Source organism: Podarcis vaucheri (assembly GCF_965113315.1).
Source record: "Podarcis vaucheri genome assembly, chromosome: 8".
Taxonomy (NCBI): Eukaryota; Metazoa; Chordata; class Lepidosauria; order Squamata; family Lacertidae; genus Podarcis; species Podarcis vaucheri.
The window spans coordinates 8261688-8287494 of NC_138766.1; the positions used below are offsets into that span (position 1 = coordinate 8261688).

The following is a 25807-nucleotide window of genomic DNA, read 5'->3' on the forward strand; positions in this document are numbered from 1 at the left end:
AAAATTGCATATAGTCAAAACACAATTGGGTTCAAATTAGTCACATAATAGTGTGGCTGGTGTGTGGTGTTTAGCCATTATCAGAATATTGGGAGATACAAAATCAACACAGGTGAACATGAAAACCTACTGCATAGTGAATAAAAAGTGGATCATTGTATGATTTCCAGAGGGGATCCTCTCAAAACCATTGAAAGAAAGCTTACATTGATATTCCCGCACTGCAGAGGGTTGGACTAGATGACTCTCGGGGTCCCTTTCTACGATTCTGTGATTCTATACTTGATCCATAGGCTGTAGAGTAAAAATTACAGATCTGGCCCTTGCCAGCACTGCTATGATTCAAACATTGACCCAAAGCACCAATTCCAATGGGTCTGGTCTCCCATGATTTTTGCATCAAATCACAGAGCACATATCTGTTTGCAAAAGTAGGTTCAAAGTATGGTGCAAGTATTCATTTACATCCCCTAAAATTTGGTTGGAGTTTAGAGTCCCACTGGAATCCACTCCCAAGAGTTCACTAATGCTTTTGCACGTATTAATAGTCATGCTTATATAGTATACTTTTGGAGAGGGAACAGTGTAGGGCAGCTCCCTATCTTATAGCACAAAGAATCCCTAGCTTCATGCTGCTTGGACTTCCAGGCTGATTTATGGTGTCTCAGAGGAGTCTAGTGTGCTCTGGAACCTTTAACACACAGAGTGCATCTGAGCTGAAGACCTTCCTAATTCAGCATTGCAACTGAGCATGTTGCACATAGTGAGAGTCAGGACTTGGACTTGAGGTTCTCAAGTGATCATAAAGTTTACTCGTTTACTTGTGATTTATTTTCTCAACTTCTCTTTCTGCCTAGGCTCACGGCAAGGACTATTTTTGCCCATTTGGAATTTGATTTTCCCATTTGGGAGGCTGTGCAGAAGTAAGATTCAAAGGTGTGGTTGCCCTGGCTTGCCATCATGTCAGGTAAGAATTGGTTTGGGTTTGGGTTTCTTGAGGCACTTTGACCTCAGAGATACCCAGTGGCTGCCCTGCTCCCCTTGTCTCACTTCCACCAGCTATGAGGTTGTGATAGATGCTGAAACACAGCAGGTTAATTCTCTCAACTATTCACTGAAATTGGAGTTTTTCTTTGCAATATAGTGTCAGGTTCCTGGTCCAAATAAATGGTCTAAGTACAGTAGTTGGTTATTCTGTTGAAAAAGGATTGCAGAATATGAATTGGAGGCACAAACATGTTAAAAGTGTGGCATATTCATTTTCAAGATGTTTTTATGTCTCATGAGGGGAAATACCCCCTACTTAGAACTGATAATAATGGGGTCCAAATTAATTTTAGCAGCTGACTTAATGTCTTTTGCTACTATGATACAGGCATTAAAATTTTCCAGTTTCCATGTAAAAGGCCAGTTGAAGCTGGCAGGTAACATAGAAATAGCACTCAAGTCTGTTTTTTGTTTTGTTTTGATGTGTTTATACAAAATATTGAAACTGAATCCTGACAATACGGAAGTGCTGTGGCTTAGTTCCTAGGTCCAGCAAATAGGAAGGCAGCTTGTTTTGGTGTGTAGTCTTTGGGGTACTGATGGATTCTACGGTGATTTGTGACCTAAGGGGGTCTGGGTGATGTGGAGTGCCTTTTCCCAATTCAAGTGGGTTTGTTAGCTCCAGCCATTTTGGGCCAGGAATTGCCTGGTCACAGTCAACTATGCTCCTGTTTCTGCTGTCTTTATGAGGGGCTACCTTTGAAAATGGTTTGGAGGCTGCAGCTAGTGGAATATGTAGCATCTGATATTCTGATATTCTTTACCTTTCATGACCATGTCCTTAAATATCTGTACTCCATGCCTATTCATCATGGAGCCCAATTCAGTATATTCATTTTGATATGCAAAGCCTGAGTGGCTTGGAACCCATTTTCTATTCTGCATGGGATTGGGGAGCCCCTCTGGGTGATACTTATATGCAATGAGGACAGAGGATCCATGACCTACCAGATGTCCTCAGTGATGGCATCCCAGTTAAGGAACACTCTCCCCTCTCCTCTCCTGCAAGATAAACCCATTTTGCAGTTCAGCCTCCTTTTCCCCACACTCACTTGCTCCCCAGGTACCTTGAGTAGCATGGGGCAGTGAGGGGAGGGAATCACAGGGAGGGGACAGGTTTAACTTTCCTCCTCGCTCCCATTATCCTGAGGGCTGTGGGAGAAAAGAGAGTGAAGTCCCTCTGACCACAACCACCAGCATTTATCGTCCACTCGCTGCTGACAGATTACTTCCAAGAGAATCCAGGTCCCAATGGAAAATAAAACTTGCCTACTCCTTCTTTCATTGCCATAGCCTTTCCAGGACTAGTTGTTGGCAGGTCATAAACTTAGGCAATATGCATATAACTCTTCTTCAGCTGGTCAACTCTTTCTTTACCTGTGATCCTGACGATGATTAACCCCATGCCACAATTAATTCTTTGATCAGCTGAAGAGTGGGGTGGGCAGGCTTTTTGCTGGTTTGTGGGTCTCAGGTCTGCATTTGAATGTGTGCTTTGATGTGCAGTGCATTCTCTTGTGGATGTGTGCATATGTGGTCTTTTTGGGCCACATTCACCGCTGACATGTGGCCCCAAGAGGGGCTGAGAAGGAGCAGTGCAGTTCTCGAAAGGGATAGAATCATAGAATCATAGAGTTGGAAGAGACCACAAGGGCCATCGAGTCCAACCCCCTGCCAAGCAGGAAACACCATCAGAGCACTCCTGGCATATGGTTGTCAAGCCTCTGCTTAAAGACCTCCAAAGAAGGAGACTCCACCACACTCCTTGGCAGCAAATTCCACTGTCAAACAGCTCTTACTGTCAGGAAGTTCTTCCTAATGTTTAGGTGGAATCTTCTTTCTTGTAGTTTGGATCCATTGCTCCGTGTCTGCTTCTCTGGAGCAGCAGAAAACAACCTTTCTCCCTCCTCTATGTGACATCCTTTTATATATTTGAACATGGCTATCAGAGATGGTGTGCCTCCGCTGTGCAGCCTGGTTTAATGGCATAGGCAAGAGATGGCAGTGTTAAATTATGGAGAAGTTCTGACAGTTATTTTATTTATTAAATTTGTATACCACCATTCATCCAAAAATCACAGGGTAGCTCACAACATAAAAATACAAAATGAGGACACAACATACAGAATTAAAAGAACAAACCAGTAACACCCTCCCACAAAAACATTTAAAAGGCCATAGAGTATTAATCAACCAATGGCTAGGTTATAGAGAAACATTTTCACCTGGTGCCTAAAGGTACTTAATGAAGGTGCCGGACGAGCCTCTCTGAGGAGAGCATTCCATAAATGGGAATTATTAGGCTGAGATAAGGAAAGTGAGGTGTCAAAAGAAATAACTAGTTCCATAAATGTAGCCAATTAGGAAACGTAATATTTTACACCAAATATGTGTATATAGTACAGAACTGCATTATTTTATACCAATTGATTGGTCATGGCTACCCTCATTTTTTAAAATTTTTATTTTTTTCAAACTAGTTTGCTGAGGGTGGTGAAAATTTATTGTTATAGAGACCTGTTATCTCTGCAATGGTATACTGGTTTTATTCTGCGTTATATTTTATTTTCATGTACTTTTACTTGTAAAACACCCATGAAACTTTTGTTACTGGGTGGCATATAAATACAATATTGAAAATAATTTTCTCATCAGTTTTCTGCTAATTCACCCCATGATATTTATTTTTTAGGTGTATGGCTTAGCAAAGGCAGATAGTGCACTTAATATCCAGAACGTCATCTACAAGAGAGGGCCAATTCTATATTGGTGGTGTGATGAATATGCCATTGCATCAAATCTCTGTGATTCCAGCCCGGGATGTAACTTTTTCCAGAGTCTCTAAGAACAAGGTGAAAGAGAAAGAACAGGTATTGTGTAATACTTCTTTATTTTTCTTTTGTTTAGGAGATTTGAGGTCTCTACGCTTATCATTCTTACTGAATTTTGTATATGCTTATGTCAATAACCATTCTGTGTGAAAAATGACAACAGTATTTTTAAAAAGGGAGGTGGGTGAGAATAAGATTTGTTTCTCATTACTTCTTTTTGAGAAATCCATTCTGGCTCTTAGTATTCATGAGTTTTGAATCTTTATCTGTGCCTCTGGGGATGTTAGAGTTTCATTACTATTTGTCACGGATGAGTTTAGCCACATCTTTGTGGATAGGTTTTTAACTCTTATTCATAATTAAGTAATTTAATATATTTTGTGGTCATGTGGTGTCATACTATGGCTGTACAGTGGTGCTCTGCAAGACGAATGCCTCGCAAGACGGAAAACCCGCTAGACGGGTTTTCCGTTTTGGAGGTGCTTCGCAAAACGAATTTCCTATGGGCTTGCTTCGCAAGACGAAAATGTCTTGCGAGTTCCTGCGGGTTTTTTCCCCTTTCCCCCCTCTTTTTCCCAAGCCGCTAAGCCGCTTATCAGCTGATCCTAAGCCGCTAAGCCGCTTAACAGCTGATCCGCTAAGCTGCTTATCAGCTGATCCGCTAAGCCGCTTATCAGCTGATCCGCTAAGCCACTTATCAGCTGATCCGCTAAGCCGCTCATCAGCTGATCCGCTAAGCCGCTAATAGCGCTAATCCGCTAAGCCGCTAATGGGCTTGCTTCGCAAGACGAAAAAACCGCAAGACGAAGAGACTCGCGGAACGGATTCTTTTCGTCTTGCGAGGCACCACTGTATATCATTAGGTAGTATGTGGACTATATAGGTTGTTCACACCCTCAACAACGCCCATCAAGTTTTTTGGGGGGCTCCCTCACATATTTTATTGGGGGGCTCCTATTCTTCTGCATAAGCATGCATGGGCCTGGTTCTGTGAGAGCAATATCAGTAGTGAACTGATCAGCAGAAGTGTCTTGATCCTGCCACATCATGAACATTGGTAGCTGGAGAGGGAAAGTGGAATGATGACAGTTGCGTTACCTTAGGCTGCCAATACTCTGGGTTCTCTTTAATCCGATGGGGAGAACAAATGGGAATTGGTGTCCACAATGCACTGAGCACTTGGGTTGTTGAAGGAAGGTATTTGTGCTGCCAAAGGAGGACGTACCTCTGAAGTGAACAGCACAGACTTTGCAGTAGGCATGCCAAGGACTGGGGCTGAGTTTGGGTCTTGCCATGTGTACATGAATTCCAACATTATGACAGGTGCTGCTGTTTCTATCAGGGGAGCGTTCTCAAACAGACTGGGATTATCTGTGTGTTTTGGGACACATCTTGGAGGAGCAAAGTGCCCTCTCCACCCCCCTTCTCTCATGGGGCATGCTGTGTGCCCTCTCTGAGTTCTGGGCTCCTAGATAGCCATTTTCCCTGGGGGTTGAGATTCCTTACTTGGGTCATTTGTTGGGTGGGATGTGGTGGCTGGCTCTGGAGGTTTGAGGTACAGTGGTACCTCAGGCTAAGTACTTAATTCGTTCCGGAGGTTCGTTCTTGACCTGAAACTGTTCTTAACCTGAAGCATCACTTTAGCTAATGGGGCCTCCTGCTGCTGCCGCGCCGCCAGAACACGATTTCTGTTCTCATCCTGAAGCAAAGTTCTTTACCCCAAGGTACTATTTCTGGGTCAGTGGAGTCTGTAACCTGAAGTGTATGTAACCTGAAGCGTATATAACCCGAGGTACCACTGTATCCCGAGAGCTGTCATTTATTTTGGGCACATGTCAGAGACTTGTTGCAGAGGTGGATTTAGGAGAGTGTGACTGGTTCAGTCGCTCTGGACGCGGAGAGCGAGAGGTTGGGTGCGTGCCGAATTTTGGCGTTGCACAGGGCGCTGCTGAAAGGGATGTTTTGCAGTTCAGGTTGTATTTGGTTATGTCTGCCTACACGATGATGATGATGATGATGATTTTATTTATTAATTTATTTATACATAGATACATACATACCCCACCCTTCTAGCTGGGTTTCCCCAGCCACTCTGGGCGGCTCCCAACCAAATATTAAAAACACGACACAGCGTTAAACATTAAAGACTTCCTCAAACATGGCTGCCTTCAGATGTCTTTTAAAAGTAAGATAGTTTAGATAATTTAGACTTTGGGGATTGTGGGTGGAAATGTCCTTGAGCTAATGATGCAAAAGATACTCTGTACTGGAACGCCACCCCACTCTGCACAGCACATTCCATTTTCACCTGCCCTGAGTGTGCAGTTTGGAAGGCAGTATGAATTTGAGACTGGGAGGGCTATAAGGTTGGAGAGGTTTTGACCTTGGAGGTTTTTTTATTATATATAATAATATTTATTGAATTTTCACAGATTATATAAACATACTCACTACAAGCAAACAAACACAAAAACAAACAAGTATAATTTCAAAACCTTATTTTCTTAAAACTTACTTCACCGACCTCCTCATACCTCCCCTTTCTGCATTCCAATTTCAAATTTAATTCAGCAAATCCTCACCCTTAATTTTATCTAGTTGTATTCTTTTCTTTTCTTTTAACTTAATCTTTACAGCTGTAGTCCACTTTCTATAATCATAACATTTTAACACTCATTAATTTTACAATATCTCTTAAGATAGATTTTAAATTTCTTCCAATCTTCTTCCGCTGTCTCTTTCCTCTGGTCTCTGACCTTGGAGTTTTTAGTCCAAGTATTGGGAAGAGCCATCTCCAAAATCACGGTACTGCTTCTGATATACCTTAACACCAGTCAGTGGCCATTATTGAGCCATAAGGTTTTTCAGCTCACCTCCCAAATTAGATTCTTGCAGAGGGAGCATGCAATCATGTATTTTAGAGAAGTTTATAATAATAATTAAAAAAACTGAAAAGAGCGAGGAAACCATTAAAAGTGCTAAATTGTACTCAGATGGAGAAGGTGCTGCATTTCCCTAAACTAAAAACATTTGAGAAATGAAGAAGGTAGAGAAGGCAGACAAACTGCTTGTTATTTTACTGAAAAAGAAGCAAAACGATCTCATTCCACCACTGCAAAAAATGTAGCCAATAATTTAGGAAATAGCAGGGGGATTTCTTAATTTTAACAGCAGATTCTATGCTCTAGAAAATTGATTGGCAGACAAGATTAGAAATTTTGTAGCAAAGGTAAGGCGTTGCTCAATTCTCAGAAGAAGAAGAGGTTACAAGAACCTGTACCAGCAGAAATATTAAAGTAGACTATTAAAAAAATTTAAATATTAAGAACATAGGAAGAGCATGCTGGATTAGAGCAGTGGCCCAACTAGTACAGCTTCCTGTTCTCAGAGTGCCAGTCAGATGCCTTGGGAAACCTACAAGGAGGACCCATCGTTCTGCCCGACGCTGAGGTCCAGCGCCGAGGGCCTTCTGGCGGTTCCTTCATTGCGAGAAGCAAAGCTACAGGGAACCAGGCAGAGGGCCTTCTTGGTAGTGGCGCCCGCCCTGTGGAACGCCCTCCCATCAGATGTCAAAGAGATAAACAACAGCTACCTGACTTTCAGAAGACATATGAAGGCAGCCCTGTTCAGGGAAGTTTTTAATGTGTGACATCTTAGTGTATTTTTGGTCTTTGTTGGGAGCTGCCCAGAGTGGCTGGGGAAACCCAGCCAGATGGGTGGGGTACAAATAAATTATTATTATTATTATTATTATTAACACAAGAGCACCCCCCAATACAGTTTCCAGCAACTGGGAATCAGAAGCATGACCATGGAGGCAGAGCGTATCCATTGATAGCCCTCTTCTCCATGAATTTGTCCTGTACTCTTTTACAGCCATCCAAGTTGGTGGCCATCACTGCTCCTGGGTGGAGGCAGTTCCATAGTTTAAGTATGCACTGTATGAAGAAGGATTTTCTTACCTATTCTGAATATTCAGACATTCAGCTTCATGGGCTGTCCCTAAGTGCTAGTGTTGTGAGAGAGGGGGGGAACTTTCCCTTATCTACTTTCTACTCTCTATGCATCATTTTATACACTTCTGTCATGTTGCTTCTTACTCTCCTTTTCTCTAAACTTAAGAAGCTCCAGATGTTGTAATCTTTCCTCATTGTTCCATCTCCTTGATAATTGTGGTTGCTCTTTTCAACAATATCCTTTTGGAGGTGAGGCAAACAGAACTGTACAAACTATTCCAAATATGGCTGCACCATAGCTTTGCATAACAGCATAATAATAATAATAATAATAATAATAATAATAATAATAATAATAATAATTTATTTATACCCCGCCCTTCCCGGTTCAAAAACCGGGCTCAGGGCGGCTAACAACAAATTTAAAACACTTTAAAACACTTAATTATAAAAGCAGCATAAAATGCAGTATAAAAACACGAATAACAATAAAATTCAAAAATCAATTAGATAATCCCCAGGACTAGCTGGCTGAATTGGTCCTACCTGGGCCAGCAAGGAGGCCAGGGGAGAATTAGCTGTGGGGTCTCAGAGAGAGTAATCTTCATAAAAGGGGAGGGGGAAGGAAGAGAAGGGAAATAAAAGATCAGTCTGAATTCAAATTAAAGGCCAGGTGAAATAGCTTTGTCTTACAGGCCCGACGGAAGGAGGTTAAATCCCGAAGGGCCCTAGTTTCATGGGACAGAGCATTCCACCAGGTCGGAGCCATCACTGAAAAGGCCCTGGCCCGGGTGGAGGATAGCCTGACTTCCTGAGGGCCTGGGACCTCTAAACTATGGTTATTCATGGACCTTAAGGCCCTCTGTGGGAGGATTATGATATTGGCAGTTTTATTTTCAGTTTCATTCCTAGTGATCCCTAGCATGGACTTCACCTTTCTCAAAGTTTCTGTACACTGGGTCAGCATCTTGTCCCCAGTCAGCCACTGCCAAGATAATTGGGGGGGGGGGTATTGTCCCAATGTACATCACTTTACACTTGTTGATGCTGAATTTTTTATACAGTGGTGCCTCGGTTTACAAACTTAATACATTTCGGAAGTCTGTTCTTAAACCGAAACCATTTTTAAACTGAGACACGCTTTCCCTAATGAGGTGCCATTCAACCATTTGGCTTATGTTCATAGACGAGGTAAAGTTCGCAAACCAGAACACTACTTCTGGTTTTGTGGAGTTTGTAAACCGAAAAATTCGTAAACAGGACTGTTCTTAAACCGAGGTACCACTGTACTGCATTTCACTCAGTTTGGAGAGTTCCCTTTGGAGCTCTTCACAATCTTTTTTTTGTTTTAGCCACTCTAAAAAGATTAGTATTAGCAAACCTGGCCACCTCGCTGCTCATCCCTAACTCTAGATATGGGCAAGTTAGAAAGCATGGGCCCTGGTACTAATTCTTGAGGGACTCCATGTTTCACATCCCTCCATTGGAACACTGTCCATTTATTCAGATCTCTGCTTCCTGTTGCTTAACCAGTTCCTGATCCACAAGAGGTCCTCTTACTCCATGGCTGCAAAGCTTACTCAAGAGATTTTCACAAGGTGCTTCGCTGAAAATCCAAGTCCATTATGTCAACTAGGTCACTACTAACTATATGCTTGTTTCCACTCTCAGAGACCTTTAATAGATTAGTGAGACAGCACTTGCCCTTGCAGAAGCCATGCAGGTTCTGCTTCAATAGGGTTTATTCTTCTATGGACCAGACATTAAAATAACTGGCCTGTGATTTCCAGGATCTGCAGGATTCCTTAAAAAAAAAAATCTTACATTAGCTGCTTTTCTATCCTCAGATATGAGGCTTTATCTTAGGGACAAGTTACAATTTTTTGTTAGAAGTTCAGCATTTTAGTATGTGAAATTGCAGAAGGAGAGGGCAGAATGGAAACATTGTAGGGTTGTTGTTGTTGTTGTTTTAAATCCTTTATTGGGACATTTGTTAAATGCTATAAGATTTCCCAGAGACTTGAAGTATATCAAACCTTATAGCTGTAGGTAAACAAGGGAAAACATCTTACACTTTCAGACCAATAGCACTGCTCAGCCAATATCTTAAAATCTGGCTATTTGGCCAAGAGATTGAACTATGTAATTAGGAAATGGATCGCAGATTATTAAATGGGTCTACTGACAATACTTCTTTAATTTTGTTTTAACAATTTGTATACCACTTAATCACAGTCAACATTAAGCAGTGCTTTCATACAACAGTGCAGTAGTAAATATAATTCATGTTGTTAGAAAACTAAAAAGGCAAGAGGACTTTTTTTGGATGCGGAACAAAATTGGTCATCAAAATAGAACATCTGCACTGGGTATTGGAGAAGGTTGCCATAGGAAGCAAATGCATACAATAAATTATAGGCTATTCTGGCTCCTTTAATTGTATTATTTTGTCATGTCAAATCACTCATTCCATTCTCATTGTCAAAACTAGGAAGGGAAAGAGAAGAGGCTCCACCAGTAATCGGATGGCTGTTTATAAAGATGTAAACTCACCGCTACCTTTTTCCTCTCTCTACACCCATGTGTACTGCTCTGGATAATGTTCTCTCTGAGTGTAACAATTATCGTGTATTGTAGTTAGAAAGAGAATCCTGTTGTGTGAAACACACTTACATGAAAACATACGTGTTATTTTTCTTGCAGGCTGGTGGGTTAACCTCTGTTTCTGCTCCTCGCATCTTCTGTCAAACATCTGTTACACCAACCAGTCAGGATATATGCAGGTAAAGTACTGGTTGTGTTGCTGCAGTAAAACATTACTTTCCGTTTTGCACATGATGGCTATTCACAAACATTCTCATGTTGTCAGAGATGAGATGCATGGATTACAGAGCAAAGCAAGAATCTCAGGCACCTGACTCCTCCAATATGCAGCCATTTTTCTAGTGTTCTCAAAATGAAAATACAGAAAAGCAACAACAGAAGTGCCTTTCCAAGCAAAACACACACAGGAAAGTTAGCAGTCTTGGAGTATACTATTAAGGGCTGAAGTTGTAGTTAAGGCGGCACAATTAGTGTATTGCATTGCATGTCATGCCAATTTCCTATAAATCAGAAAAAAGACTGCCCACCTGTGGAATATAAAAGCATAATGAATGGAGTGTTCAGGCCAGAATTCAAGGTAAAAGCACGGAACAGCTTCTTCCCTTTTTCTCTTTAAATAGATTCCCTGTTTATATTACATATATTTTTATTTACAATATTTGCCACACATCAGGCCTCCACGATGGCTAACATAATATACATAAATGAAGCAGTAATAAGATTTCTTTAAAAGCTTGTGGTGACTTACAAAACTCTAGGGCAAGAGATGCCAATGTGGTGTCCTTCTGATGTTGTTGGGCTACAGCTCCTTCAATACCAGTCAGCATGGACATGGGTAGGGATGATGGGAGTGGTAGTCCAATAGCTTCTGGTGGACATCAAGTTGGCTCTCCCTGCTCTGGGGACAGTGATGGAAAATGCCCACTCCAAGCTTTAGGTGTTTCTGTTGCTGCTGTTGCAGCTGCTGGTCTTTGAAGGTTACTTGGTGACCCTACGGGACAATCCTTCTCTGAAGTGTGCTACCTTACAACTCAGGGCCAGGTAGGATCAGATGTTTTTCGTCCCCGGGACTAGTGCATATGCTTTGCACTACTGTTACCTGCTGCTGTTGGTTTATGCTGTTGCTGGTTTTATTCTGATTTAGACTTCATGTTTGTATTTTACTTCTTTCTTACAGTTTAATTTTTTCCTCTAAACTTCCCCAAGAACCTTGATAAATAAATTAAATAAAACCATTATCCTCAGCTGCTTTACCTCCAGTGGGGGTTGTTTCTGATCTTGGAGCTTCACCAGGAGAACAGTTGTTAAGAGTACTTTTGGAGGGTCCAGCAGTCCCTGCCCACACATGCTGTGCTTTGAATGGCATGTCCACATCGCTTAAAGGAAATTGGCATGGCACACATGGCATCATATTGATTTGTCTGTTTAATGCTACTGTTTGCCACTTCTGTTCTGCTTGCTATTTGTCATTCCCACACTAGCTGAAATTGTCATTTCTTCACGTAATTGTATGCATTCTTTTTATAATTGTTTTTACTTTCTGTGCTTTTATTCCACTGTTCTGCATGCAGTTCCAGTGCAGTGTGTTCTGAATGTTGTCATCACAGTCCAGTGCAATCTGCTGTTGTCTTGAAAAATCCTGTCTCCCAGAATTCTCTGACTCAAGGGGCCACTGTGACAGTAATCTGTCAGGATATGGTGCAGGCTTCCAAGAAAAAGCTCCATGGGCATGATTTTGGCCATGTTCTCAAGTCTAAGAATGGAAAAGCTATCCAGTCTCTGAAATTCTCCAAGTCTCTCAGTGATATGGACCAGAAGCCTCAGAGTGCATTCAAGAGCTTTCACTACGCAGAACGAACCTGTTCAGAAGGCAAACTCTCACAAGCCCAGGAGCAGTGCTTAAAGCTTAACACATTTTATCACAAGGAGAAGAAAACATTCAATCTCAGGCCCTTTAATTTCAGTAGCTCCAAACTCTCTTATTTCCAGACTCTTTCCACCAATTACTCTAGCGCTTCTGGGGCTAGTGCAGTACACATCCCTCTCCTGGAGGAGAAGTGTGAAGGTGAAACATCCCGGAGCAAAAAGTTGCTGCACTACCTTTTCTCTTCTCGTAGCTCCAGCACCAGCAGTCATGAATTGGATAACAACTCAAGCTGCCTCCAACCAAAGAAATCATCCAGTGTGGTGGTAGAGAGCACAGGTTTCTGTTCAGATGACATGGGAGATGACGATGTCTTTGAGGACAGTTCCTCTGTGAGGCTGAAAATTACAGAGCTACGAGCACCACTCTGTTCGGTTGAAAAGGATAGTGACCTAGATTGCCCTTCCCCCTTGTCAGAAATGTCCCCCCCGCTTTCCCCTGTGTCTGTATCTGGGGATGCCTGCAGGTCGGTTTACAAAGCACCGTCTTTTTCTTCTACCCCCTCCCAACTCTGTTGTAGTCTACTCTGTCCCTCGTGTTTCCACTCTTGCTTGCTTCAGCACATGCAATTTTAAGACCATGCTGTCTCCCAGCTTACTGATCTGTCCTTTTAGCTTAACTTCCTCTTGAGTTAGTAAACTCTTTAAAAAAACAAATCAATTGAGAGGCCAAGGTAAACCCCATAAATACCCAGGTGAAGCCATAAATAGCAAAAGAAAATGGGCTACTTGTGTGAAAGACGAAGGTGAACTTAAAGACTGAAATAACCACTTACCTAGGAGTGAGTTCCATTGAACTCAACCGGACTGAGTTAGGTATATACAAAATTTCTCCATAAATGGATCTTGGGATCCTAGCCACATAGTCAAAGACTTACTAAGGCTTATCTGAAATCTCCCCTCGAAATTCACTTGTTCCCACGTGGCATGGTAATCTAATCTGGTTGGTTGGGGTGAACGAGTTTAACTTGGAATGGGGGGAGAGACATTTAGGCATGTTTAGTGTGGCACCAGAAGTTCTTTTAAAAAACACCACTTGTGATGGCAACCAGAGCAGAGCTTCAGCCACCTTTCCAACCCCCAGGATGTGCTTCTGGAATAGCGCTCGCATTGTTTGCTGAAACAAGGTGAACTGGAGGAGTTATTCCAGTCCTACAGTCAGCACAACGTTTGGTGTATTCCTTAGAGAAAGGTTGGGCTGCATGACCAGCTGTCTGAAGCCTATTTAAGAAAAGAAGTTGGAGACAGGTACCGTATTTTTTGCACCATAACACTCACTTTTTTCCTCCTAAAAAGTAAGGGGAAATGTCTGTGCGTGTTATGGAGGGAATGCCTACGGGTGGCATGCCTACGGATTTTCCTCCTCTAAAAACTACGTGCGTGTTATGACTGCGTGTTATAGAGCGAAAAATACGGTAATTGCACTTCTGTTTCCTTTCTCCAAATAGCCTCAGGTGTTGAAGGAGAGAGAAAAAGGCTGGCACAAAAAGCGAATTCCTTCTTGACTGCATGTGTCCCCATCAATCTGTCTCTGGAGGCGATAAAGAAATATTGGAGATCTTGGGAAAAGGGGAAGTGGATATGGTCACTTTGTACAAAGTTCCAACAAATCCAGCCCTTCCTCCCTTCCTTCTTTATTCCTTCAAAGGCAACCAACAAATATCACTGAATCCTCCAGTATGTAACAATTTAGATTTTAGGACAATCCGGTTTTTTTTTCTTTATTCCAGTACTTGTGGACAGAGAGCCAGTCTACCTAATAGAACTGTTGTGGAGGGAGATCTTCTTGGATCCCCACCGGTAGAGAGATCATTCTGTTTTTTATACTTCCTATGACACCAAACATAAATAGTAACTTTACTGTGCATGAATCTCTCCTGGCCTATGACCTGTCATTTGGCATGGTATCATGGCTACATTGAGGACTCATCCACACGTCTGTCTGTGCCAATAAGCGCCTTTTTTTTTGTCCCGCCCTTCTCCCTGGCAAAACCCGCTGTTTCCCTCTTGGTAAGCAAAAGTGACCCACATGCCAAGAAACTAGCATGGTGGCTTTGCCCCACCCAGCAAGCCACTTTGGCTGTGCCGTTGTAGAATTCAGTAGCACTTTCAATTAACCGATTCCCCAAAACTAGAGGACTTTATTTGCTCTGTCTGAATAAGCATGTTGTAGCTGGGCATACTGTCAATCTATTTCCTGAAACAATTTAAGTAAGAGTCTTGTAAGTGGGTGGAGTTGGGGGACGACAACATTGCATTTATTGAGTGTAGTGCTCACATACACATAGCACAGCATACGTTACACACATTCACACATGCTCTGTAGCATGAGTGCTCTAACTGCTAGGTGGCCTGTTTAGGAGTCTGAAAGGAGGAGGCAGGAGTGGAGCTGTGGTGTCAGCGGCATCATGCTGCTCAAGGTGGATGAGGAGTTCTTGCCGCTCATTTTGTCCCAAAAGGTTCTGCTTCTGCCCAGGCTTTTGCACTGTTCCCTAGGGGATCAGTTGCTCACGCCCCCTTCTTTGACACACTTGATCACAGGTTGCCAGCACATGGTCAGAGAGGCCTTAGTCCCATAACATCAGTGATCAGATACAGGGGCGAATCTACTAGGAAATTAATGGCGCTTAATCTTCAATGCCCTTAATCCCAGAAGCACTGGGATTAAAAATCTTGCTTTAAAAAGGGGATCCTGCATGTATATAACGTTTCCCTAATTTCGCCTAATTTTCATCCCCCCCCCCATCATAGAATAGTTGGAAGGGACCACAAAGATCATCTAGGCCAGGCTCCTGCAGTGCAGGAATATTTCATCACCTGTGGGACTCAAAGCCATGATGCTGAGATTAAGAGCCTCGTGCTCTAGCAGCTGAGCTGAATCTCAAAAACGATAAAAGCATAGGAAAATTTTGTTCACACCAGTGACTTTGGCATGTGAGTACAGCAATTGTAATCAAAATGTGAGGTGTAACTAAAACAATACTGGTGATCTGTCATGGAACAAAGCCACCGAAGAAGTTAGCAGTGGTTACCCAGACTTCGTTGCTGATTGCAAAGGGAACCCCCCCCCCATATCAGTTCCAGCTTCAGGGGCCCCCAAATGTAGGTGCGCCACTAATCTTGGTGTGTTATTTTGGCCTGAGGTCACACATACAGGAGCCTGACTGAGTGCTGTTTCTTACAGTTGATAGATGAGGCCTTTCAGACTTGGGCATCTTCAGCCAGTTTTGTTGTGTTGGAATACCAAACATGATGAACTAACATTGCCTGTTGCTTCTTTCCTAGTAGTAGAGCGAATTTTTCTAAGCCAAGCAGCATTCATTCCTCGCTCATTTACAATTGATCCATATTACATTGAGGATATTAAAGACTAATATACTTTGAGAAGACTAAAGGTACAATGTTGTAGGAATATAATAGCAGTTTATAAAGAAAAGATGGTGTTTATACTTTAAAAGTTTGAGTGGAAAGCATTGGAGGCTTTGTGCAAGGGAAAGAACATACATGAAAACATACCCCATAAACACATACCTAACTTATTTAAAGGTGTATTATGTCCTGGTAAGTAGTGCAGTAAGTAAGATATTAATGTCCCTGTAGAAAGATGAAGTATTATGATTATTTTGCCCACCCTCTCTTTGTTACCAGTTCTTTTCTTGGCTTTATTTATCCCACCTCTTGAGCTTTAGAAAAGCTAGAAAGACAAAACTGTGTCTTGTGCTTACGTAGTGTTATGTGTATATAGCATATTTGTATTACTGTATCTGAACAGAAATCGTCCTTGCAGACCTTTGGAGATCTGTACTGGCTAGCCATGCGTGATCTTCAATGTATATAACCCCTTCCATATTGCTTCACATGTAATGTTAAGTCAAGACATGGTGTAGCGTGATTGAGCAAATGTGCAAATTCCTGGAGCGAAGATTGTGACTTCATCTCTTGTCACTGCGCCTCAGTTCCTCATACTTCCCTCCTGCAAAAGTTCATTCAGGCACCAGGGATTCTGCCCTGTATCTTACATTTTGAAGACTGATGTAAATAATTCATTCGGCTTCTGTGCAGTTCCCTTATGCTCCTTTAGCACACCTATGGATTCCTTATCATCCAAGGGTCTGATCACCTCCCTAGACATTCTCCTGCTAATGTATTTAAAGAACTTAATGTTGTTGGTGCTACGTTTTGTTTTTTGTTTAGCAGTGTTCTCAAATTCTTCTTTTTTTAGCATCCCCTGTCATTGCTGCCAACATGCACCATAAACACTGACTCCTCTCCAGGCTATCTGGGTGGCGAGCAACATCAGCTACCTTTGCGCCCAGCAGACAATTTACCCTGTGTCTATCACACACTCTCCTATCTATAAGTTCTTACTCCCACGATTCCTCCACCCCCTGGAGAAGTATCCTCAGAATAGAGGATAGCCGCTCCCACCCCCCGGAATGGTCCTTTCTAAGTGAATGCTTCCCTCTTCCTCGGAGCAATGCTCTCCTCCCTGACAGTAGGGGAGCTATCATCCTCAGAGTGGGACACAGCTATAACATCCCTGAAGGCCTCATCCACCAGTCTCTTTGCCTCTTAGCTTTTCCAGTCTGGCAACAAGTGTTCCCAGAGAGCCTGCGGCTCATTGCACCTTGGGCACACGCACAGTCATAGATGTAACAGACAGTGGAAGACAATCTGGGCCAAGTTGAATGTTAAACTAGGCAAAACAAGGGCTTAGCCCCACGTAGTGCAACAGCAGCAGCGGACCTGGGAAGGAATGCAATGCGTGCAATCTTTCCTGCAGGAGCCCACCTCTTTGCTCACTTGTGCTAAGCCATGTCTTGACAAAGCATTACGTGTGAATTGGGCCTGTGTTTTCTTGGTTTGGTTCACAGATCTTCCCCCTAACAACTTGCTTTGCTCCTGACATAGGATATGCCATTGTGAAGGCGATGATGAGAGCCCTCTAATCACTCCCTGTCACTGCACAGGGAGCCTTAATTTCGTGCATCAGGCTTGCCTGCAGCAGTGGATCAAGAGCTCCGACACCCGCTGCTGTGAACTCTGCAAATATGAATTTATCATGGAGACCAAATTGAAACCTTTAAGAAAAGTAGGTGCAATGAATGGCTTTGTTGTTGTTTTTTGAAACATTTTTATTGAATTTTCACAAATTTTTAAGACAAACACAAAAACATAGACATACATAACACAACACAACACAAATAACAAATATAATTTCAAATCCTTATTTTGTTAACATCTTTCACTGACTTCCCCACACCTCCCCTTCTTGTATCCCAATTCCCATAATTAACTCAGCAAGTTCTTATCCCCAACTTTTACCTTATTAATGTTATACTTAATTCATCTTAAATGACCAATTTTAACTTATGGACCTCAATTTAAACCCCAATACTCATCATTTGCACCCTTTTCTAAGGTCGACCCAAGTTCCCTTTCACAAATTTCCCAGTTTTTATAATAATTACAAAACAAAATACCAAAAAGAAAACATACAGTTATACACCCTTTGGATTCCAAAACTCTCACCCCCCCTTTCCCGGTTTCGATCCCAAAAATGTCTCTCAGTCTATCAGTTATCAGCCTGGAGATCTTACGTCTGAGGCCTGCAATGAATGGCTTTGAATCGTGTAAATTGTAGATTTCCTCATTACCTCAAAGGGCCACTTCACACGGATTTAAGCAGCACACATTACAGGTATCTGAAGTAGTTTTCTTTGTTCAAGTGAAAATAGCAGAGAGCTGTGCGGTATCTATGCCGGGGTCGGGAGGGGTCACAGCCAGAGAGCGTCCATGCGGCTTTCAAAGATGTGCTGCTCCCTGTGCAAAGAAATATGTTTGAGGTGCTGCTGCGACTGAGTGTACACCCAAACACTGCATGCGATTGCATGTTTGTGAGAGATGCCATTGTGTGTGAGGGGAGGGGGGAGAGGTGCTATCAGAAGGCAGGAGGGAAACCTGAAGGGGTCTGAGAGTAGTTTCAGGGAAGGGTGCATGAGAAAGGTGCTCCTGTTGTGGGAATGGAGTGAGAGAGGGGCTGTCACTACTTGTGCAAAAGGAACTGCTGTTGCACGTGCAGCAGCACTGGTGGGCATGCCAGAGGTGTGTGCTTGTGTATAAGCATGAGAGAGACTCTTTGACCTGTTGCGCAGGCTGCATCCCTGTTGTCTGGGAGAGAGGGGTGTGTGTGTTGCTGTCTTGGCTTGAGGTCTCCCCTCAGGGCAATATAGAAAAAACAGCCATGGGTTATAAACAGTGAACCATTGCACAGACTATTGAGGTAATTAAAAACAAGAATGATGCAACCCTTGTGGGATTGATGTAAATATGATATCGGCAATGTCCTCTCAATACCTTAAAACTCTATTTGATATGGTTGGTATAATAGGTTAGAGTCACAGGAAATAGCTCTTTTGTTGGGTTTTATTATTTTATCATTCTTTATTAAATTTATATGCCACCTTTCATCTCAGGGCAGTTTACAGTATAAAAACAAAAATATGTAACGTAATATCAAACAAAACGATAACCCCCATTGTAGCATAAAAGACCATAGGTGGTTTAATTAGCCAGAGGGCTGGGGGAAGAGGATAGTTTCTGTCTGGCGCGTAAAGATACGTAACGAAGGCATCAGGCGAGTCCCCCTGGGGAGAGCGACCCACAAGCAGGGAACCACCCTAGAAAAGGCCCATTCTCATGTTGCCACCCTCCAGATCTCTCACAGAAGGTGCACACAAAGAAGGGCCTTAGATGATGACCTCAGTGTCTTTGTCAGTTCCTATGGCGAGAGATGGTCCTGGAGGTATTACGCTCCTGAGCCATTTCATGCCACCAAATTCTGCACCAGCTGAAGTTTCTAAAGTATCTTCAGAGGCAGCCCTGTGTAGCATGCTTAAGCACTAGCTGACGTCCACTGACCAGCAGAGGCGCCTTTGTAATCTCCTATTTCTTCTCCTTCCCTCCCTCTCTCAAACTGTGGCGGGAGGGAGAAGTGTGGGGAGGAGATGTCGGGAGTTGAGAGGGTGACAGGAAATAAAGGTGTCTGAAGGAATGGGGAAGAGAGGAGAGAAGGCCTTTCCTACCTATACCATGCCCCTTCCTAGACAGAAACTAATATGTGTGCATTCTTTAGTGCAAGACACCAGAGAGAGGGCAGCTGCTGTTGGCCATATAGGGAAAACTCTGGTCACTCCAGTGCAAGAAAATGTGGCCATAAAATGTATCCGGTGGGAACAGCTTTTTGAACATTTAACTTGACCTAGTGGAGCAACTTCATAATATTTTCAACATAGCTGAGGTCGTTAAATTTATATAAGTGATGGAGAGAAAAATCTGGACTAATATGTTTATGGTATCAAATAATTCTGAGTTGGCCTGTCAAGGATGTGGATAGTAAGTAATGTGCCATGGCTAGAGGGTGTCCATAAGCTGCTCAGATCACCTGCTAAGCAGGGAACAGCACTTTTAAAGTGAAATAAAAATTAGTTTCTGTCTCCAGTAAATACAACTTGCCTCTTCTGCCGTGTTCTGGCATTCCTTTTATGATCTCACCACTTGTTCTGCTTTCTGGATTTCTTCCTAGTGGGAGAAGCTGCAGATGACAGCCAGTGAGCGAAGGAAGATCATGTGCTCTGTGACTTTCCATGTAATTGCTATCACTTGTGTGGTGTGGTCTCTCTATGTCCTCATCGACCGAACTGCTGAAGAGATTAAACAGGGGGAGTCCACTGGTATGTTACTTTGCTTTTTTCAACAGAAAACGGGCAGACAAAAAATACTTGCCTGTTTTGCTCCAAGGGAATGTTATAGCAACATAAAAGGCAACGGAACCTTTTTGTTTTTACGCTCTTTGCTAATCTGATTATACCTCTGTTTTATGTGCCATCATACAGAACACATCTGGAGGTAAAAAGTATTGCAGGGGAAATAAAAAGCTTATGCTTATGCTTTTTGCAAAAAACCAAAACATTGTGGACTAAGACCTGTGGTCAGTAGGTACAGCCAACCACCATTTTGTGTGGGAGTTCTGTTCCCGGCCCCCGTGCGCATCGGTGGAGCATGTATTAGTGTGCCCTCTTATGCCCTTTTAGTGACGTGTTGAGTGATGTTGCCAGGTCACTTCTGGGTTTGGCACGATGCCTGTGTACAATCACGTCTTTTGGATGCGTGTTAATTAGTCATTCCCTGTGTGGGGCAAGGAAGCCATGACAGCTTTGGAGAAGGAAGATAAGCAGTGCTCTTCTCCATTTCTGATCATGGCAATGTGCAAGCTGTGATAATGAGACAGAAATTGGGGAACTGGAGCCTTTCCCTTAGCACATATTGCCATATTTTACTTGCTTAATCTTCCATTATGTCACCTCTGTCTGTATTTCTGTGAGGAACACGGATGCTTGCCTGTTCTTCTTCATTGTGCTGCTGCTTTGTCCATTTTCTTTGTCTTTCTTACATATAAAATCCAAAATCCCATTCTTGCGTCACATTCTTATTGTACGCCTCCATGTACTCCCATCCTTCCTTGACTCTCACAGATTTTTGTCGGCCACTCGGCCTCCTTTTTGTTTATCTGCTGGTTCCTATACCTAAAATGGGGATAAGCCTCAAAATCATTTCTTCTGCAAAGGCTTTTTCTAGGCCAGCATCAGTTCACCTTTTGAATCCCCTTACTTTGCACTTGTAAGCATTCACATTGGTTATTGTTCAGGGCTGTACGTGTTCTACTTTATCACTACCCACTTTATCACTACCCGAAGGAGTCTCAGAGCGGCTAACATTCTCCTTCCCCTTCCTCCCCCACAACAAACACTCTGTGAGGCGAGTGGGGCTGAGAGACTTCAGAGAAGTGTGACTGGCCCAAGGTCACCCAGCAGCTGCATGTGGAGGAGCGGGGAATCAAACCTGGTTCACCAGATTACGAATCTACCGCTCTTGTCTACTACACCACACTGGCTCCAATATTAGAGATGCCTGCCTTCTGTACATTTTCCCATAGGAGAGTTGGAAACGCGAGTGGGGATTGAACTGGAGTTTGAATGCAGAGTATTCTGAAAATATGTAAGAATTCCTATTTCATTTTTTTTAATAAAACATTTATTAAAGTTTCAGAAAGAGGAATTACATAAAAACAAAAAATACAAAGGTAAAAGACAAAAATAAAAATACAAGAAAGATACAGAATAAAAAAGTAAGTACACTTACAGAAAAAAGGAAAAAAGGAAAAAAAGAAAAATAAAAAATCAATCTTTCCATATCTTACATTCATATCCTTGTTTCCCTGACCTCCTCATACCTCCCTTTTTTGTGTTCCAATTCAATTAATTAATTCAGCAATTTCTTTCCCTCATTATACTGATCTTTAATCTTAATATATTGTAACATTAAATTTTTACCTGTTTAGAAATCCAATTTTCCATATTCTTTTATAACATTACAGCTAGAAACCACTTAACTTCAATCAAACATCATTCTAATATTCATTAATTTTGCAATATTTCTGTAAATAATCTTTAAATTTCTTCCAATCTTCTTCCACCGACTCTTCTCCCTGGTCTCGGATTCTACCAGTCATTTCCGCCAATTCCATGTAGTCCATCACTTTCATCTGCCATTCTTCCAAAGTGGGTAGATCTTCTGTCTTCCAATAAAGAATTCCTATTTCAGATGTAATACCTGACCTTAACTTAACTGTAGTTTGTTGAGCTTCTAGTTTGTTGCTGGCTTATTTTGCTGAGCATTGATTTCTTCTCTGGAAAAGTAAGAAAGGTATTTTGAAATCTCCAGGCTTGCCCCTTACTCCCAGAGGAGCCAAAGGCAGCTTTCACCCCAGACCCCTCTGGAGGGATGTACTTCTATACTCCCAGGCAGGTCTTTGTTGGGCTCCTAAAAGCCCACTACATAGCGCTTACAATACTTTCTGTTGCTGGTTTTCTTTTTTCTCTTTCCTCCGTCCTCTTCCTCACCTCTACCTGTCACTTCTGAAAGGGCCTGCTGACTCCCCCTCTTGCCCCGTTACTGGCCTTTGAACTTTGTGGCTGGTCCAGGCCACCAAAGGAGGGAAAGGGCCATGGCATTCCTGCTATTTGGCTCTGTGAGCAGCTGCTTTGCCCCACTCCCATCCTGCCAACCCACACACCTCTTGGAATGGAGCTGTGGAGCCACTATTCAGTGTAAGTGCACATTGTGAATGGATCTGCTTGTGGTTGTTCACACCTAGATCTTGGGGTATCTTTAATTGGGAGGTGATTTTGTAGTTACAGTATTGTATTATGTCACTACCCATTTTAAAATGCCAGTATTGTTCTGCTTACCGGCCAGAATTAGAAAAGAACCAACAAAATTCAATATAAATGAATATAGAATATAGAATCTACACTAATGACAGACAGCGAGTATTATGGCTTTAGGGCTTGAAGACCTAATAGATAAAAAAGATGTTTGGTTGTACAAATAGACAGGCTCCCCAAACTCTTATTGCCCAGACCATTAGTTTAAACAGTTCCTATAACAGAGACAGCAATAGATGGAGGCAGATTTTGTCTTTTATGAGTTACTGTGGAAGCCAAAATGCACCAAGGCAGGATTGGGGGGAATGCTTGGCACATGACTCTGCTTTGGATAGCACAAGGGTTGAAATGACAAGAGATGATGAGATTAGGAAGGGAGGAATAAGAGAGAAGCAAGATGTTAATAATTACCTATCACGGGAAGGACAAAGAGAAATGGTTTCCTGAACTTCACCATCTCCCGTCCGTTGCAACATAGCATAAGCAGCTCACCACAGCTGCATGACTCATCAGGGCTTTGTGGCCATTTGACAAAGTTCAGGCTCAAAGAAAAATGTCTGATGCTGCAAGCAGTTTCTCCTCTACTGCAGGAATCGTCCGTGTAGTGCCCTCCAGATGTTGCTGGACTCCATCTTCCCTGACCACCGGCCACGCTGGACGGGACTGATGGGAGTTTGAGTCCAGCAACAACTGGAGAGCACAACGTTGGATATAAAAACCACTAAGACACAGTTCCACAGGACCAGGGGCACTTAGGAGTTTGTTCAGTCTCCCCAAAATTCTGAATCTGAAGTGTTTCATACAAATTCCTAAAGAAGCAACACATCAGGGTGGATATTTTAAGTTTAATTGATGTCAGCCATAGAATCTCAGATTCGTGGTAAATGAGAGCACTGTGATGCCAGTTCAGAACCTGGAGCACCCAAGAATTCAGCTGGACATTTCATCTTACTTCATGCATTTGTCAGAAGAGAAGACGGGGAAATTATAGAGTCTGGTGTTGACATTTTGTTCGCATGTGGTCCTTGCAGAGCATCCTATTGCCTTACCGACTGCAGATCATAAACACAGCCAACATTTCAGCATTTCAGTACTAGTGTCCAGCACACTAAAGGAATCAGTGATGTGATGACTGGATCAGAGGCTCTCTGAAGGGTTCAGCCTTGCAACACACTGATGGATTGTAATTACTCCAGATGTGAATCCTCTGGCTCTGGGGCCCGTATGTTAGGCCAAGCAGCAAAGGGTATATGGAACAGTCAGGAGGTGAGCAAAAGTATAAATTGACTGAGCAATCAAGCTGGTGCTGAGATCATGTCTAATCCATAACAAGGGTCGTCATGTGCACACATACATGTAGACCATACTTCAGTGAAGGTATTTGTCGAATTTGTCAAATACCAGTGAAGGTACCGTATATGTCCAGTCCCATTCCCTCCACCAAAAAGCCAGCAGAACCTTCAACTGGACAGAAAGGCATTTGGCCCTGTGACAGCAGGTACATCTGATGGTAGATTGACTGAGCGTCTGGACTAGTCCTTCACCCACAGATTATGCAGTGCTTCAGAAAACCAGTGAGGCATCTGTTTGCAATGCAAGCAAACTGACAGATACAGAGATTCATGTCAAGGTACCAGCATCCCAGAGAAGAGGACGTAAACATCCTGGAAGAACAATGGCCAATGGGACTTGCGTATGCTTTTTCAGGGTGTTGAAGTAACTCAGACTAGCAGCAGAGATCATTCTGATTATGCATCAGTAGTCAAGGAGCCTGTGGTTCCTAGATCTGGTAGAAATTGTTGGAGGAAAGCAAATCAATTTCCTTCTCCTAAATTCATAGTCAGTGCATGTGTTACTTTAAACCAGCAGAGGCCACTGTATTGTACAGCAATCTAGTCAGTGCTTGCATGTCGTCTTTGTTTAAGTTTACTCCACTCCTAACAGCTGAGCCAGTTTGTTCTTCTCTTCAGACAAGATGCATGCAACTTTCTTGCATTTCCACTCATCCTGCATGAGTAAAGCCTTTGAACTTTAATTCACACAAGCTGCAAGAGAAATAACAGTCAAGACACATTGCAATCTACTGGAAAGGGTGGATTTGCTTTCACAAGGACTAGTCCTCTTTCTTCAACTCTAAATATGCCTTGACTGCGTAGAGCAGTGTTTCTCAACCTGTGGGTCCCCAGATCTTATTGGACTACAACTCCCATCATTCCTAGCCAGCATTACCAGTGGTCAGGGATGATGGGAGTTGTAGTCCAACAACATCTGGGGACCCCCAGGTTGAGAACTGCTGGCACAGAGGCCGAAAATATCTGACTGCAGTAACTTGCATAATCACACAGTTTTTGAAGCCCTCTTTGCTTTGAGGAAAAAATCGATGGGAACACCTGGAAGGCCTTTGTATAGTGGTACACTTTGAAAAACAAAGCTTAAGGCCTTGAGAAGTCTTGTTAATCTTAAGAGATTTTAGAGGATTAGTCTGGTCTAGCTGGATGGTGGCATCTCCAGTCAGAGGAGTCGAAAGTGGAAGATAGCCCTGCCTCTTGTTGGCGTGAGAGGCAGATGCAAAGCATAAGAAGGAACACTTTCCTTACTCTCCCAATAGCAGGATATTTATGGTAATGAAAATTCCTGTTGCCACTGCCTCTTTTGTTTGTACTCCTCTGATACCCCACAAGCCTTTGTAGCAGTCCAAGACTGGTGCTGCCTTACCACATCACCAGTTCATTTACCATTGGCTGGCAGCAGAAACACAACAGAAGATGCAACCACTGCTGCCAAACACACTTCCAAAACTTCCCTCAGTTCCAGCGCACTCCACTCCACAGAGGCCGGCTGCCATTTCCCAGAATCCTTTCCTCCCAGTTCTCTGGAACAAAATAATATCTTGCTACAAGATTCCTGTCCGCGTCTCCATAAAGTTTTTAGAAAATGGTCTAGAAGCCCCAAGAGGTGCCTGACCTGTGGTGAACGGATTTGTGAAATATCTCTGCTGGAAACCCAGATACCTAGCATATGAGGGAAATCTCTGTACAGTGACTATACCAGTCACTAGTTCCCAGCCTGCAAGCACGACTTCTTCATCTTCTTTTGCTCCCTGCCCAGAGAGGTTGAGATGATTCTGCAGAAGAACGTCCTCCTTCATCTCACAGATGAT

The 25807-nt window shown here is 42.7% G+C and overlaps 1 protein-coding gene across 1 annotated transcript in view; it reads left to right on the forward strand.

The window, feature by feature from the left end:
- LOC309538670 (uncharacterized protein) overlaps positions 1-25807 on the forward strand; it is a 31062-nt gene that overhangs the window by 2821 nt on the left and 2434 nt on the right. Inside the window, exons 2-7 of the mRNA XM_082234469.1 lie at positions 858-967; positions 3740-3917; positions 10538-10617; positions 12010-12828; positions 17273-17453; positions 19947-20094. Coding sequence (XP_082090595.1) covers positions 3825-3917; positions 10538-10617; positions 12010-12828; positions 17273-17453; positions 19947-20094 — 1321 coding nt within the window. The 5' untranslated portion in view covers positions 858-967; positions 3740-3824. The remainder of the gene's footprint in view (positions 1-857; positions 968-3739; positions 3918-10537; positions 10618-12009; positions 12829-17272; positions 17454-19946; positions 20095-25807) is intronic.